The sequence below is a fragment of the Penicillium soppii genome (assembly GCF_028829465.1).
Source record: "Penicillium soppii strain IBT 18220 chromosome Unknown utg000005l, whole genome shotgun sequence".
In the NCBI taxonomy this organism is placed as follows: domain Eukaryota; kingdom Fungi; phylum Ascomycota; class Eurotiomycetes; order Eurotiales; family Aspergillaceae; genus Penicillium; species Penicillium soppii.
This window is the reverse complement of record NW_026643235.1, coordinates 4,604,813-4,618,793: the sequence shown is the minus strand read 5'-3', so window position 1 is coordinate 4,618,793 and position 13,981 is coordinate 4,604,813. Positions and strand designations below refer to the sequence as shown.

The window sequence follows — 13,981 nt, the reverse complement described above, 5'->3', positions numbered from 1 at the left end:
TCTTACTTTTAATGGCGATGATTGGCTATTACTAATCACTGGTGTGGATATTTAAGGATAATTGAGGATATATTGTGGATATCCGCATGGATATCCTTGGATATCCTCAACCTTGCCGCTATATTCACTAAGTCCGCTGTTAACAACATTAGAGCTTCCGACCGGTAATCTTCGAGAGAATCTATTTAGAATCATTATATACTTGAAAGTTAGGCTTAGATCATTAATTTAAAGCTAAATTAACTAAATTTGACCGGGAAATGGCGAGTTTGGTTAAATATACTTAGTTCAGCTGAGAGATGCTATACTTCTTCTATGAGTAAATATATATTTCCATAGTAAAGTAAAGTGAAATAACAAAAAATCATGGTTTCCCCCTAATACACTTTGAAAATAAAGATTGATGCTATAAGTAATAATAAAGCTAATAAATATTGGTTAATATATAGGTATTACTTAATATTTCATTAGGAAATAGGATAAATAAGGGTAGTAGTATGGTCAGGACCAAACCTATGTATCTTTTGTTCTGAAAAATAAATTAATAAGCTGTATAAGAGGCATATAACGACCCCTAAGTAGATAATCAAGCGAGAGTTATGCTAGTGCGGATATCCGCAGAATATCCTCATATCCTCGCGGATATCCATGGATATCCTTATTGAGGATATGGTATGAAAGTAATATCCATTATCCTCAATTTGCGGATATGGTATTGAGCCTAATATCCAATGGAGAGGATATGCCGCAGTCTACTGGTCATTAATCATTAGCGAGAATCGTTCGTCTATAACATAGTCGATGATAGATCGTGGCCCCCTAGTGATGAGAAGCTAGTGAGTAAGACAACGCTCAAAAGATGTTCTATTTAGCTGAGATACTGGTAGGAACAGTAGTATCCTAATTTAGACCGATCGAGCTTTAGTAAGGTCGAAAGCCTTCGGGAAAGCTCCGAGAGTGACTTGTCTCGGCTCACTCGGTATTTCGCCGCCAGATCGAAGGAGTTTCGATTTTTAGAGGATTTCTATAGGGACATGGATCCAGCTCATGTTGTTGCTGATGAAGAGGCTTCGAAGATCATATCTCGCGAGCATGATCATAGCAAAAGCCATGACGAGAATATAGATTTTACAGCATTCTAATCATGAAATTTGTGTGCAATTTTTATATTTTAGGATAACCGTAGATTGGTAAAGCTCGTAGCTGTTCACGAATCGTTCTCTAGGCCAAGTAAAAGTCTCCGAAGGATTGCCTCCCATTCTATTCAGAGACGTCTTCATTTGTATAGAGTATTCAGGCGTCGATCGGCCTACAAGCGGTATCTCCAACTCTTATAGGAATAGGTAGGCTAAGCCTCGCCTTCGATGAACCTCCCGTTTGAGGTCTTATAGCATAACTACCCTAAAATCAATGATAGCACCAACCTGGTAGAAATAAATCTTTGGTAGCAAGTGTATTATTGTGGTGACCGAGAGTATCGTCGGACGCTTTCCTCTTACTGGCGACTTGCAGATTCGGATATTAGTTAATGCTGCGACACTACAAGTGTTCACCCACTATCTCCTTATGAATTGAACCTAAAAGGATCCGATATGTTACGAGCCAAGTCTTGATGAAAAAGAGTGCATTCAACTAGAATACTAAACATGGGGAAAGAAAGAAAGAAGAAAGAAAGAACAACACGCTGAAACAATTAAGGTAGTGATGCCTGAGGCCTCCAATCAAACAATGTAAAACACGAACTACGAAAGGCGGTGGAACACGGCAGAATCGGTTCAGGATCATTGATCCTGAATTCTTCGTGACAACCCCCTTGCGAAATTGCATTCAGTCCCTGAATGCTTGCTGGTCTATGGAAACAGGCATATTATCGTCGGGGTGATCATCAACCACTTGCTCATTTGCTGATGCAGTTTCCCATTCATGCAGACGCTTTGGTGGTCCAGGTTTCGAAGGGTAGCGATCATGGAATTCCCTCAGTTTCACAGGTGCATGCTTAAAGTTCCCGGCGGGATACCATTGTAGATCGACATCATGACCGAGCCAATCGACCCGGTATCGCAGCTTTCTGTAATACAGTTTGGAGTCCATGATCTTGTTAACTTCCCATTCGTCAGTTTCACCGACACGTAGTGGTGGTGGTGGATCGGTATGTTGACCACGTAAAGGCTCCGTTGTAGCTGCTCTTCGCAGTTTGCTGGCATGAAACACGGGGTGTACCTTGATAGATGGGGGCAATTCCAATTTGAATGAGTGGCCCACTTTTTCCATAATCTTGTATGGTCCACTGGCCATGTGAGAAAGCTTCCTGCTCGGTCTGTCTTGTAACCAATCCTTTGTTGTCACGAAAACATAGTCATTCACATCGAAATCCACTTCTCGGCGGTGCTTATTTGCCTGCTGGATCTGCATTTGTTGAGACTTTATAGCTTGTTGTTTTGCTTCTTGCCAAATATCGTGTAATCGAGTGAGCATATTCGATGCCTCGCGCTCGTTGGTTGTTAGTGTCGCTTGATCTCTCCAATCGAAAGATATGATAGGTTCGTAGCCACGTTTAATGAAAAAAGGTGATTTCTTCGTTGTGTCCTGCGGTAAGATTGATGCGGCGAAGTCCACCATTGGTAGACACTCTAACCAATCATCCTGGTTATGTTCAATGTAGGGACGTAGTCTTTATGCCATATATTGATTAGCAATTTCACTCTGTCTATCAGTTTGCGGGTGGTAAGCTGTTGATAGCTTCCTCTGAATACCAAGAATTCGACAGAACTCGGTCCAAAATTCTGAAACGAACTGACCACCTCTGTCTGAAACAATTGAGGACGGAATGCCGGAGATACGGATCACATTGTCAATAAATAAACGTGCCATCTTCTTTGCATCAGTGTCTTTATGGCATGGGATAGATATCGGTCTTTTTGTAAGGCGGTCTATAATAACGAATACTGCATCAAATCCATGTCGGTCCTTTAGGAATGATCGGAAATCTATTGTAAGATGCTCCTATAGTCTTTCTAGGATTTCTAAGGGGTGAAGAAGTCCAGGGGTTCGATCTCTCCAGGATTTTGTCCGTTTGCATACTAGACAGTTATCGACATACCTCTTCACATCGGTTGCCCAGCTAGACCAGTGGTATCTTGCTAAGACTAACTTCTTTAGCTTCTCAATGCCGGGGTGAGCAACCAATGGTTGTCGATGTAGCTCGTCTAATAAGCGAGCTCGGAGGTCGTCCTGATCGGGCACTTCCAAATTGCCATTGTGAAGCAGAAGTTCATTGCTAATAGTCCATACCGTACTACCCTTTCGGGCCATTTCCCGATATTCTTCTAGTTCCGAGCTAGTCTTGTTGGCATGTTTGACACGATCCACAATTGAATCCGTAACTTGTAATGGGGCGACCTGTGTTAATGTCGATAGGGATTCGAAATGACTTTCCGGGAGTAATGCGAACTGTCGACCAGTATCTTGACAAGGTGTATCCTTCCGGGAAAGGACATCTGCGACCACGTTTTTCTTACCCGGTCGGTATCTGATCACAAACCTAAATTGGGAAAGTAGCTCACTCCATCGGACTTGTCGTTAATTCATTTGTCGAGAAGTCATAAAGTATTCCAGTGACTAGTGATCCGTTAAAATTTCAAAACGCTCGGGTCGGGATAATCCTTCAAGTTCAGGTCTCCATTCCTGCAAGGCACGGACAATTGCCAGCAATTCTTTGTCTCTGATTTCATAGTTCAGCTCTGCTGCTTGCATCGTTTTCGAGAAGAAAGCCACTGGATGCCAGAAGTCATCGTCTTTGTAGTACTGTGTGAGCACTGCACCGACCACGTTATCCGAGGCGTCAGTTTCAACCCGGGTAAGTCGCGCCGGGTCATAGTGTCGTAACACTGGAGCTGTAAGGAGTCGATGTTTCAACTGCTAAAAGGCTGTTTCACATTGCTCAGTCCATAGAAAGGGGACATCATGCCGAGTCAGGTAGTGAAGGGGCTTAGCAAGCCTGCTATACCCTTGAATGAATCGTCTATAGAAGTTACAGAATCCTAAAAATGACTGAATGCCCTTTACCGTAGTTAGGACTTTCCATTCTTGAACCACTCTGATCTTCTCTGGGTCTACTGAGATGCCGTCGGTGCTCACAATAAACCCGAGAAACTTGGTTTGCTAGACCGAGAATTCACACTTCTTTAATGCCACCTGTAGCCCTGCTTCCTAGAGTCGTTTCAGGACTTCTCGGACATGACGATGATACTCTTTAATTGTGTTGCTGTAGACAAGAATATCATCCACAAATGCTACCGCATATTCGTCCATACATTCGCGTAGAATGTCATTTATGAACCTTTGGAACGTTGCAGGTCCGTTGGTCAATCCAAAGGGGACCACTCTATATTTGAAGGATCCATATCGAGTTCGGAAAGTGGTAAGATCCTCGGCTTTAGGTGTTAGACGAATCCGGTAGAAGCCTTGCTAGATGTCCAGTTTAGTGAAGAATTTCGCCTTGCTTGTCCGTTGTAACACCTCGTCAATCAATAGGAGCGGGTAACAGTCTTTCTTTGTGAGTGAGTTCAATTTCCGGTAGTCCACACAGAAGCGTAGTCCACCACCGGGTTTCTTAACCATCAAGATTAGTGATGCAAATGGTGCTGAACTTGGCACAATGAATCCTTTGTCGAGATTTGCCATAATATATTTCTTTGCTTCTTGCAATTCGTCAAGTGAAAGCTTGTATAATGGACAGTACCCTGGCTGTGCCTCCGCTTTAAGTATGATATCATGATCAACACCCTTTCGGTGCGGAGGTAGTTTATCTGACTTTCTTTTTAAGAAAACTTCTGCTAGGTCCTGATACTCTGTCGGCAGTGTCGCTCGGATCTCATCTATCTCTAGATCTGATAATGCTAATGATGATTTGATATCGAGGATGTGATCGATTTCGGTAAGCGAAGTGGAAAATACTTCAGTGCGTTTATCAGAAAGTGATCTTGCCTATAGTCTCTGATATGCTATAGGACCGATGATACTAATATTTAGTGGACAGTTGAACTCAGATATATTCAGTAGTAATGGGTCGTCATTCCTCAGATTTCTCTGCATTTTCTCGAGGTTTGCTCTCTGCCATTAGTGATCTTGATGCTTCCGTGGTGAAAGGTCAATGCTTTGTTTAAGTAGCTTGTCTCGTCGGTCTGCATCTGCTTGATACGTACTAGCGGTGCTTGTTGGAATAGGCTTCTTGAGTATCGTGATCGGAGTGGGAAGGGAAACCTGGTTGCATACTTCTTCAAACAAGGTTGGTTCATGTGGCCAAATCATTCGACGACGGCGACAGTCGAGTAAAACGTTATGTTGCGCTAGCCATATTCGTCCAAGTATCAAGTCGTGTTTTCCAAGATCTGCTACTAGCATAGGTACCTGCTAGTGGACATGCCCTTCAATGCACATTGAAAGAATAACTGCATGAGTGATAGGTCTAGCTGGCTTACCATCAAATCCATTCACTGGGCACTGCCTTTCTAACCTCTGAACTCGTAGACCTTGCTGTTAGCATAGCAAAGCTACTAAAGCTGTGTCGATGAAAATTGAACCATCTACTCCGGTATCATATAGTGCTGAAATAGAAAAGGAACGTCTATTGATCATGAGCTCTGTGTTAAACACTAAACTATCATATGGACTTCTAAGTAACTTCTGTAAATTCAACGAATAAAGTGACACCTTTTTTCCGCCTAGGAGGGAGACTTCGCCTAGGCAGGTGCTTTTCCCGAATCCTGATTTTCAAATTCTTCCAGTTCGATGCGAGGAGAGGGGTTGCGAGCAGGAACTTGAGTAATTGCTGCAGTGGTTGCTGGACCTGTCTTTTTGGGACAATCACGAGTCATATGGCCTTGCTCCTTACAGTTGAAACAACGTCCTTCTCTCATCAGTGTTTGTCTTTTAGTAAATAGCAACGGAGTGAATCCTGAGTTTTCTTTCTTGATTCGAGTCGTGGAGGTTGAACCTGTCGACGAGGAAGTGATATTGTTTCCGGAACTGGAAATTCGTGCTCGGTTACCAGATCGTGATTCTTGCTGAACGTTGATGTCGTAGGACAGACTGATACAGATCTAGACAAATTCATCGAAAGATACTGTGTTCTGATTCTTCTGGAGCATCACCTAGGTTTGTAGCAAGTATGGAAGCATAAGATAAAGATCTTGCTTGCGGTTTTCGATTGGAATACATGCTTCTTCGGCAAGCTGCATAAAGCTAGCCAGAAAATCGGTAAAGTTCTCCTTTGGCTTCATTTTCAATTTGTGGAACTGAGTGTATGCCTCGGCCTTCCTGTTTAGGTTGGCAAACACTGTTTTCAGGTGTATGAGAATATCTTCTGCATCGGTGTAGTGAGTAGCTGATTCAGGATCCATTCTTGGTGCGATATGTAACTGTGCCTTTCCTTCGCAACGGCTTTGGACATATATCATTCGGTGGATCGGATCGGGGTAATGATCTGCATTAGCAAGCAGCTTCTGTCGGATCACTGTTTGCCAGGTTTCGAAGCGAACTTCCTTGCCATCACTTAGCATAGGAGCATCAGGCATCTTGGTCGTTTTCTAAACACGAGGGATTGTAGCTACAGCCTCCACAATCGATGCGCTGCGCTGGTGGTTTCCTGATTGTAGCAGCTGGTATGCCATCTCATTTCTAGCATCCACTGCCGTCTTTTCTTTCTCCTTTGCGATCATCAGGTGAGCAATCGCTTCCTCACGTTCTTCATCAGCTCGCTCTCGGAGCATGACGCTTTCTTCAAGTTCTTTGCTAATAGCATTCTTCCTGATTTCTAGCTCGTTAAATTTGACTTCAAGCTCTTTGTACTTCTTGACCATTATTTCGAAGCGCTGTCGTGCATCCTGCCGAGCGAGAGTGTCGCGTACCGCTGGTGAGTTTAGATGCGAATGAACTAGACTAGCACCGGTGCTTTGGCTTCGTCCTCGTATTGGTGACGAAGGGTCGGAGGGAGGGAGTTCAATCGAAGTCGGATCATGTGTGGTCGTTTCTTCTTGATCATCGCTGTCAGCGAGTCTCGTTTGCTGGCTCCGAGTCATGCGGGGAGTCTTCTTCTTCGAATCAGCCATTCTTGCTGCTGATTGGTCGGTTCTGTCGATCTTTCGGTTCGGTTCGGAGGTCTTGGCTCTACGATGCCAAGGAACGCGAAGTGGGGCTGAGCAGGGCTGAAACCAATCACAATGATGGTTTGTACAGTCGTGCTGCTCAGTAAAGTGTTTTGGTGATGTTTAGTATTATGTTACGAGCCAAGTCTTGATGAAAAAGAGTGCATTCAACTAGAATACTAAACATGGGGAAAGAAAGAAAGAAGAAAGAAAGAACAACACGCTGAAACAATTAAGGTAGTGATGCCTGAGGCCTCCAATCAAACAATGTAAAACACGAACTACGAAAGGCGGTGGAACACGGCAGAATCGGTTCAGGATCATTGATCCTGAATTCTTCGTGACACGATATAGAACTTACGGAATGGAGCCAAGCACTAAGCGACAAACTATTTTACCAAATCAATTGTGGTTAAAGAGAGGAATTGTTAATGCGAAGGAATCCGAGTTCAATAGAAGAGATAACGATGTGAAGCAGGATACTAGGGGAGAAGCAAGCCCGCCGAAGAAGCCCGTCGAGAAAAACCATTTACACCGAATAGGTGTTCCTATCAAACCAAGCGAAAAGAGTGTATCTCATGCCCTTTCTAAGCAAAGCCCACTCGACAAGTTTCACAAATCATACAACATTGACTAGGCTAGAACAGGAATAATAGCCTTAAAAGACACTAAGAACCTCCCTATATGTCTGATAAAGTGCCGTGACGCTAGAAAGATGCGATCTATTCGAGGACTGCAATTTGCTAGTCACAGAAACATTCTATCCTTGATTGATCACTTCCAATCTAGGGATAAACTTCATTTGGTCTACGAGTATGAGCATTTGGCGATCAGTCTTGGTTGTGTTGCGGGAAATGTTCAATTCAGCGACGCAGACATAGCGACAGTTTGCAAAGAGATCTTAGAAGGGCTTAAATTTATTCACTCGGCCTTAAAGACTTCATATGGCTTGCTAGATTTCAGCAATGTCCTTCTTACTTGGTAAGGCGAAGTCAAGCTTGGTATGTCTCGAGCTTTTAATTTGAACTTCACTAATTCACAAGAAGCAAATATCGGAGAATACTTGTTGAAAAAAGATTCCGCCGACACGATACAGAAAGATATCTAAGACGTTGGGTCAATTGTAGTGTTCCTAAGCGACCGGACCGCCGCAGTCCTCGAGTTAAGCGATAATCTAAATACGTCACATCTTTCACGGCTAGCCTATTTATTTATGCAAAAAAGTAAGGAAGATATAACCGCGGAAAGCATGGCAAAAGTAAGTATCTCTTGCATCCTTGATTCTCTATGGCATCCCTGATATAGTGAAAAGGACGAGTTTCTACATCTTGCCAACCCTAGGGGGGCGTGGAGTTTAAAGCGGCACTATTTCAAAACCTTACCTCTAGGCATCCGTATCGGAAGTCAAGCTAATGACGACGATAATTGAGTCTCTGTAATACCCGTAGACAATAATCACAAACCATGATCAACAGATTCTAAGTAGGCACCGTATGATCTAGCCACAATAAAAATGGTACATAGTGAGATTCCCTCCTTTCTGTTAGATTGGAACGAGCGTTAAGTGGGTGTCGCCTGTATTAGGTTATGCACTTGTTTTTGTAATAATAGTTTATTTCCTCCATTCTTCTGCGAGCCGTTTTGTGTGCCGCGGGGTGTCTTAAGTAGAAAAGCCTGCCCTCTCTGTGATATTTTATCGAATTCACAAATAAAAACATGGCGACTCAATCTTCTGTTCATCCCGACAATCAAGCCGGCGGTTTGACTTACGAGCCGTTCGAATCCAGTTACGTACGAATGATCTTAGAAGCGGACGCGATTGCCTGGCAAGACAACGTTCTTGCTAGTATAGCCCACTAGATACTTCTTGCTGGCTATCTAGTGATTCCTGGAACGTTCACCACTCTCCAAAAGTCCGACAAAATCCATGATGGCCTCGCCGAAAATAAAGCCGGGGAGTGGATTTTGAATACTATCCAGAATCCTCCGCTTCTCGCGACGGCATGTGTACTGTTTGTCTCGGGTTTGGCGATCATGGGCTGGCTGTTCTGGGAATTTCGCGGGAATTATATTTAGCTTATTAATCGTATTTTTATATGAGTGTCGCGCATTAATGATATGAGATCTCTCCTAATGCTGTTAGTCCTACGCTTCTTAATGCATTAGCTGGCTTTCTTACTACGATTGTTAGCTTATATACTGCTCATGATGGCGATTGGTCTATCATGGTACTTTTGACTGTGATTACATCTGGCCTGTCAGTTGCCTGCTCTCTCATTCTGCTATACATCTATAAATTTGGCAAACTAGAGAGACTGAAACGGGAACACAATCAGATGTCTCGCAACTACGAACATCCTCTCCATGTCTAAGAATTACCTACTCTTCATACAATGTTATAACGGGGAAATGGTCAGAGATGAAGGATAACGCAGGAATATGAACTAAAAAAAATTCTTTGTTTAAATTGCATTAAGTAATTAGCAAAAAGCATAGGAAAACTGAGAATTCTACATATAGTTTTCCGTTTTGACTGGAAGCGAGAAACCCGAATGTAGAGAACTAGGATCTCCTCCGATTTATCTTCCAATTTCTTATAGCAGAACACCCCAATACGTGGAACGATTTATAAAAGCGTGGGCGGATCGGACAGCCCCTCGTCCAAATCGCTATCATTAAGGCTCTCAGACCGAGTCAAGAGATTGTTGTCTGCATATAACCGAGTGAAGGCTTTGAGGGAGACCTCGTGTCCAGAATAGGACGTAGCCCTAACTCCGAGTACTTATTAGCCGATAAACCTGAAGCGTTAGAGAAGTTAGTAGAAAGAAAGATCCCGGTTAAGGAAGAGCAAAGTCGGACGACACACCTCGATCTTTTTATGAAATTTACCACTGGTATAAAGAGAAAAAGAAACCTTAAATTTCCACCAGCCACTAGGACCACAATTAATGAGGTTTGTACTCGCGTCTTTTCAAATCAATTAGGGCTAATACTGGACAGTATATCGTAGGAGAACTAAAGGTCAAGATTCCTCTCTCAACTAAGCAAATGAATAAAGATAGCGGTGTATCCCTAAATGATTTGACTATCTTGATGACTTAATTATAGTATCGAGACCATTAAGAGGTACGTAGAAGCCCTGCCAATTGGGCCAGAGTTCAGCTAAGTGCCGCAATGCTCTTATATTGCTTTACCTTTGCACGTATAGGGGAGGTTCACGAATCAACCACTCGGAGACACGGAGCCCGGAAGATCGGGGAGGAAAACAAGGATGTTGACTGAGAATCCAGTGTGATGGCTGCCTATTATAAGGTGTGTTTAGATACTTAAAGCTGACCGCATTAGTATTTCGAATTCACTATCGAGACTATAGATGGTATGATAATGCTTATACTCACCTAGGAGCGCGAATTTGTTAAAGGATATTAGCGAAAGACAAAATAGGAGATTCCTAAGCACGTATTCTACGAAGTATACGCCGAGGAAGTACCTATATTTTTAAACCTTTTAACATTCTTTTTACTAATAGCCACTGTAGACAAAACTTTCAGAGATTATAGTTTAGTGAGCGAGATCCTAGATGCTGTCGAAATGCATAAGGAAGTCGGTCCTTCGGAGGATGAGATCCTTGAGGTGATTTATGTCCGGTAAGAAATGAGAGATTTGCCGGTTTTTCGCTAATATCTTAAGCATAATATGGAAAAATTTGGTTGTGGTCCTATGATCTTTGGGAACGCACCTATAAAGCTAGGGCTATGTCCGTTTTGCCTGGGTGCTAAGAGAGAGAAAGCGTCAAAGAGGATGGTTTAATCCGTCCTCTCGCTGCCATAATGGCACTCCCATATTGAAGGTCATTTAAAAGGACTCAAACTTGATTTCGACTATAAGCATCCAGCCTGCTCTACACGGTTTAGAAGCCTGGAGGAGCTTACCTACTATCTCGTTGACACGCATTGTTGGTGCCCTAGGCGGCAATCGCCTAAAATACGAAAGTGGACAGATTAATCTTTAATATACACGACTTTTCTTCACGCTCCACCCTATCTAATTAAATGTTCTTTTGAGTGAGCAATATAAATGTTAGGTGTCAGACCTGTTTGATTCCCAACAATTTAGATGTATTTTGAATGTCGTTGATCTCTACCCCGTAATGATGAACAGATTTGCAGAAGGTTGTTCAAATTGTGAATGCTAATTAGAGTAACGTAGGGCTTAAAAAAGACCCGAAATTCTTTCAAGTTAAACGCATGACCATAAAGATTACGAACGAATGCTTCAAGCAACACCCAGTCGCTCAATCAAATACTGCATCATGAAATTGCTTGCTCCCGATTGTTCTTCGAGCTTGATCAGGGCGCTCTTTGCCTGAGAACTTAGAGAGGCAAGGGTCTTCTTGGTAAATTCAAGGCTCTTGGCCTGACTCATCTTTTCCAGGATGAGCTCCTTAACTTCATTCGACATCTTTCCGTCCTTGGATCTTTCGTGAAGAACATTTTCAATCAGGAGGCGATCAGGTGAATGGGTCAAAAGATGTATCAGGGGGAAAGAAAGCTTCCCCTCATCAAGGTCTTCTGCAAATCCTTTTTCATCTTTGTACTATTACACCGTCAGCTTTTCGATGCGAAAAAAGGACTGCTAGTACACACAGCCTTCGAAGTAAGATTGATGTAATCGTCACGAATTTGGAAATATTGTCCCATAAGAATCAAAAAGTTGTTGAGGTCGTCGATTCCAATTTTTCTGTAATATCAATAGTTAATGATAGTCTCAAGATTCACGGGCAGATATCATATATATAGACATACCTTGGCTCCTTTGCTTGTGTATATATCAAGCGACCCAGCATACAGAATAGTCCGCCGGTTTCTGGTAATTCGGTATCCATAAGCGTGTGCAATAAAGAAACCTTCTCTTTTACTCACTAAATTGGATCATTTTCATGTATTGGGCGATTGAGGGACACTTGTAGCTACGCGCCCAATGGATATCGTAGCTTTGTCCAATGTGAAGGTTGTTCATTTCCTCTGTTTAAAACGTAAGTATATAGTCCATGTTTTGTCAGCTCTGATATACGAGAACGTACCGAGGAAGGCTCGATGAGAATCATTAGTAGGCAACTGTAATAACTCCTCCACAGCTGTGACGTAAAGGTAATTTGCTGAGTTGATAGTTTGAGATGTTCCAAATATGCGATAAGCCGACGGCTTTCCCCGACGAAGAGGGGATTGATCTTCGATATCATCAAGCAATAGCGATGCATGGTGTAAAGATGAGATAGTCTTTTCTATGCGGTCAACCACCCCCTCGGGTATTGTGAACCAGGACGCCAACGCTTCAATAAGTATGCCCCGGACATTCTTGGATGGAAGTCCTTGGATATATTCAATCGGTCCGAGAAGTATCTTTCCACAAATAATAAGATTTAGTTTTGTCTGGAGTTATTGGTGAAGGAGTGACTCACGGCTTTTGTTAATGGCTTTTCAAGAACGATTTGGTCATTCTTAGATATATCGCTATCCAGAATAAGAAGCTGTGGCTTCTTCGAAGCCTCAATCCTCAATGAAGCTAGATTGAGGTAGTCTGAACACTTTGCTTTCGTCTCATCAATGAGATGAAACTCAAGATCAGCAGCATTCACGTCTCCAAAGCGATAGACATTCTCTCTCCAGTTCAGATATCGAGAAGCTGAAACCCCCCAGTACCAGTTCCCTGATACCATGAGCTCGACCAGTTCAACAAAATAGGTCAGATCCGATGGCTGGCTTTCATTTTCCACCAAAAATGTGTTCTTTTTGTTCAAGAATTCTGTTTCGAGTGGGCGCATTTTGTCACGCAGAAGCAGATCCTTGGCCTCACCGGCCGTGACATCAAGCTCAGTCATTAAGCGCCAAACAGCGTTGTTTATATTACCGCCAGTCTGGAGCTCCAGTGAAGCCTCTCTATCAAAGCTGTATATATCATTACTCAGAGCTGTAACAACCATTCCAGGCCAAGTGATATGCTCAACGGCTTTCAAATCAGCCTGGGTCAAATTAAGCTCGCAGGCGTAGATGATAATGGCCAGATAAAGGCTATCAAAAGTAAGGGACTGCTTTTATTTAAGATTGCGTATAACTCACTGGCAGGCGCCATCTTCCCATCTGTATTGGTACCATTCATCCCATGACTGGATTTCATCTGCTCGTCGTGTTCCAATCCATGATCGATATTGGTCGAGTGCTTCAATGATCAACGCTCCTCGCGTGGGATCAATTTTCAGAAGCTCGACAAGCATTTGAGCGTAAAGCTGCTTTTCGGTTGTCTTCAAGTGGTGACTGTCGCTCGTTGCTATAGCTGAGTCCTTAGCTAGAAATGCTTCTGACTCTGGGGATCTTGTCGGAAAAGACTAGGAAGGTAAGTAAGTTGACCATAAGCTCAGAATGAAATTACATACTTTCTCCAATTTTCTGCTTGAAAAAACGTCTAAAGGACATTTTTTTAGCCATAGAACAGTCAAATGGACATGTCAGGAAAAGCGGAAGAACATACCGTCCACAACAAAGAGAAACTCGGTCAGTTTTGTTAAGATAGGCAATCTCTCAGGTTTGCACTCGGGTAGCCCGAAAGTCATGATTGAACCATTGGAAGATAAGCAACCTCCTTCGAATTTTCCACCTATGTCTTCCCATTGCTTAAGGAATTCTTCTGTGGCTTTGGTTGCGATGAAGTCGTATCTGCCTTTACGCACAGCAAGGTGGGTAGGGCAAGTATGGGCGACCACTTGGGGATCTAGAAGATCAGAGTGTGAAAACTTCATCATCCAATATTAGTGCGCCTTTTCTCCTAGATGTGGTTGA

At 42.9% G+C, this 13,981-nt stretch overlaps 3 protein-coding genes across 3 annotated transcripts; 2 read left to right on the top strand and 1 right to left on the bottom strand.

The window, feature by feature from the left end:
* Positions 1–8,861: 8,861 nt before the first annotated feature.
* On the top strand, positions 8,862–9,221 carry N7529_007201 (uncharacterized protein; the record flags this gene model as incomplete). Its single annotated transcript, XM_057242728.1, has 2 exons — positions 8,862–8,936; positions 9,006–9,221. 2 exons carry the CDS (start codon positions 8,862–8,864, stop codon positions 9,219–9,221), a joined length of 291 nt encoding a protein of 96 aa, XP_057098087.1.
* Positions 9,222–10,736: 1,515 nt separating this feature from the next.
* Positions 10,737–11,157, top strand: N7529_007200 (uncharacterized protein; the record flags this gene model as incomplete). Its single annotated transcript, XM_057242727.1, is given in 3 exon segments — positions 10,737–10,778; positions 10,897–10,995; positions 11,008–11,157. The coding sequence occupies 3 exon segments, from the start codon at positions 10,737–10,739 to the stop codon at positions 11,155–11,157; spliced, it is 291 nt and encodes a 96-aa protein (XP_057098086.1).
* Positions 11,158–11,420: 263 nt separating this feature from the next.
* On the bottom strand, positions 11,421–13,419 carry N7529_007199 (bifunctional terpene synthase/polyprenyl synthetase family protein; the record flags this gene model as incomplete). The annotated part of the gene is made up of 7 exons (XM_057242726.1): positions 11,421–11,741; positions 11,792–11,885; positions 11,951–12,011; positions 12,068–12,169; positions 12,229–12,547; positions 12,607–13,216; positions 13,265–13,419. The coding sequence occupies 7 exons, from the start codon at positions 13,417–13,419 to the stop codon at positions 11,421–11,423; spliced, it is 1,662 nt and encodes a 553-aa protein (XP_057098085.1).
* Positions 13,420–13,981: the final 562 nt, after the last annotated feature.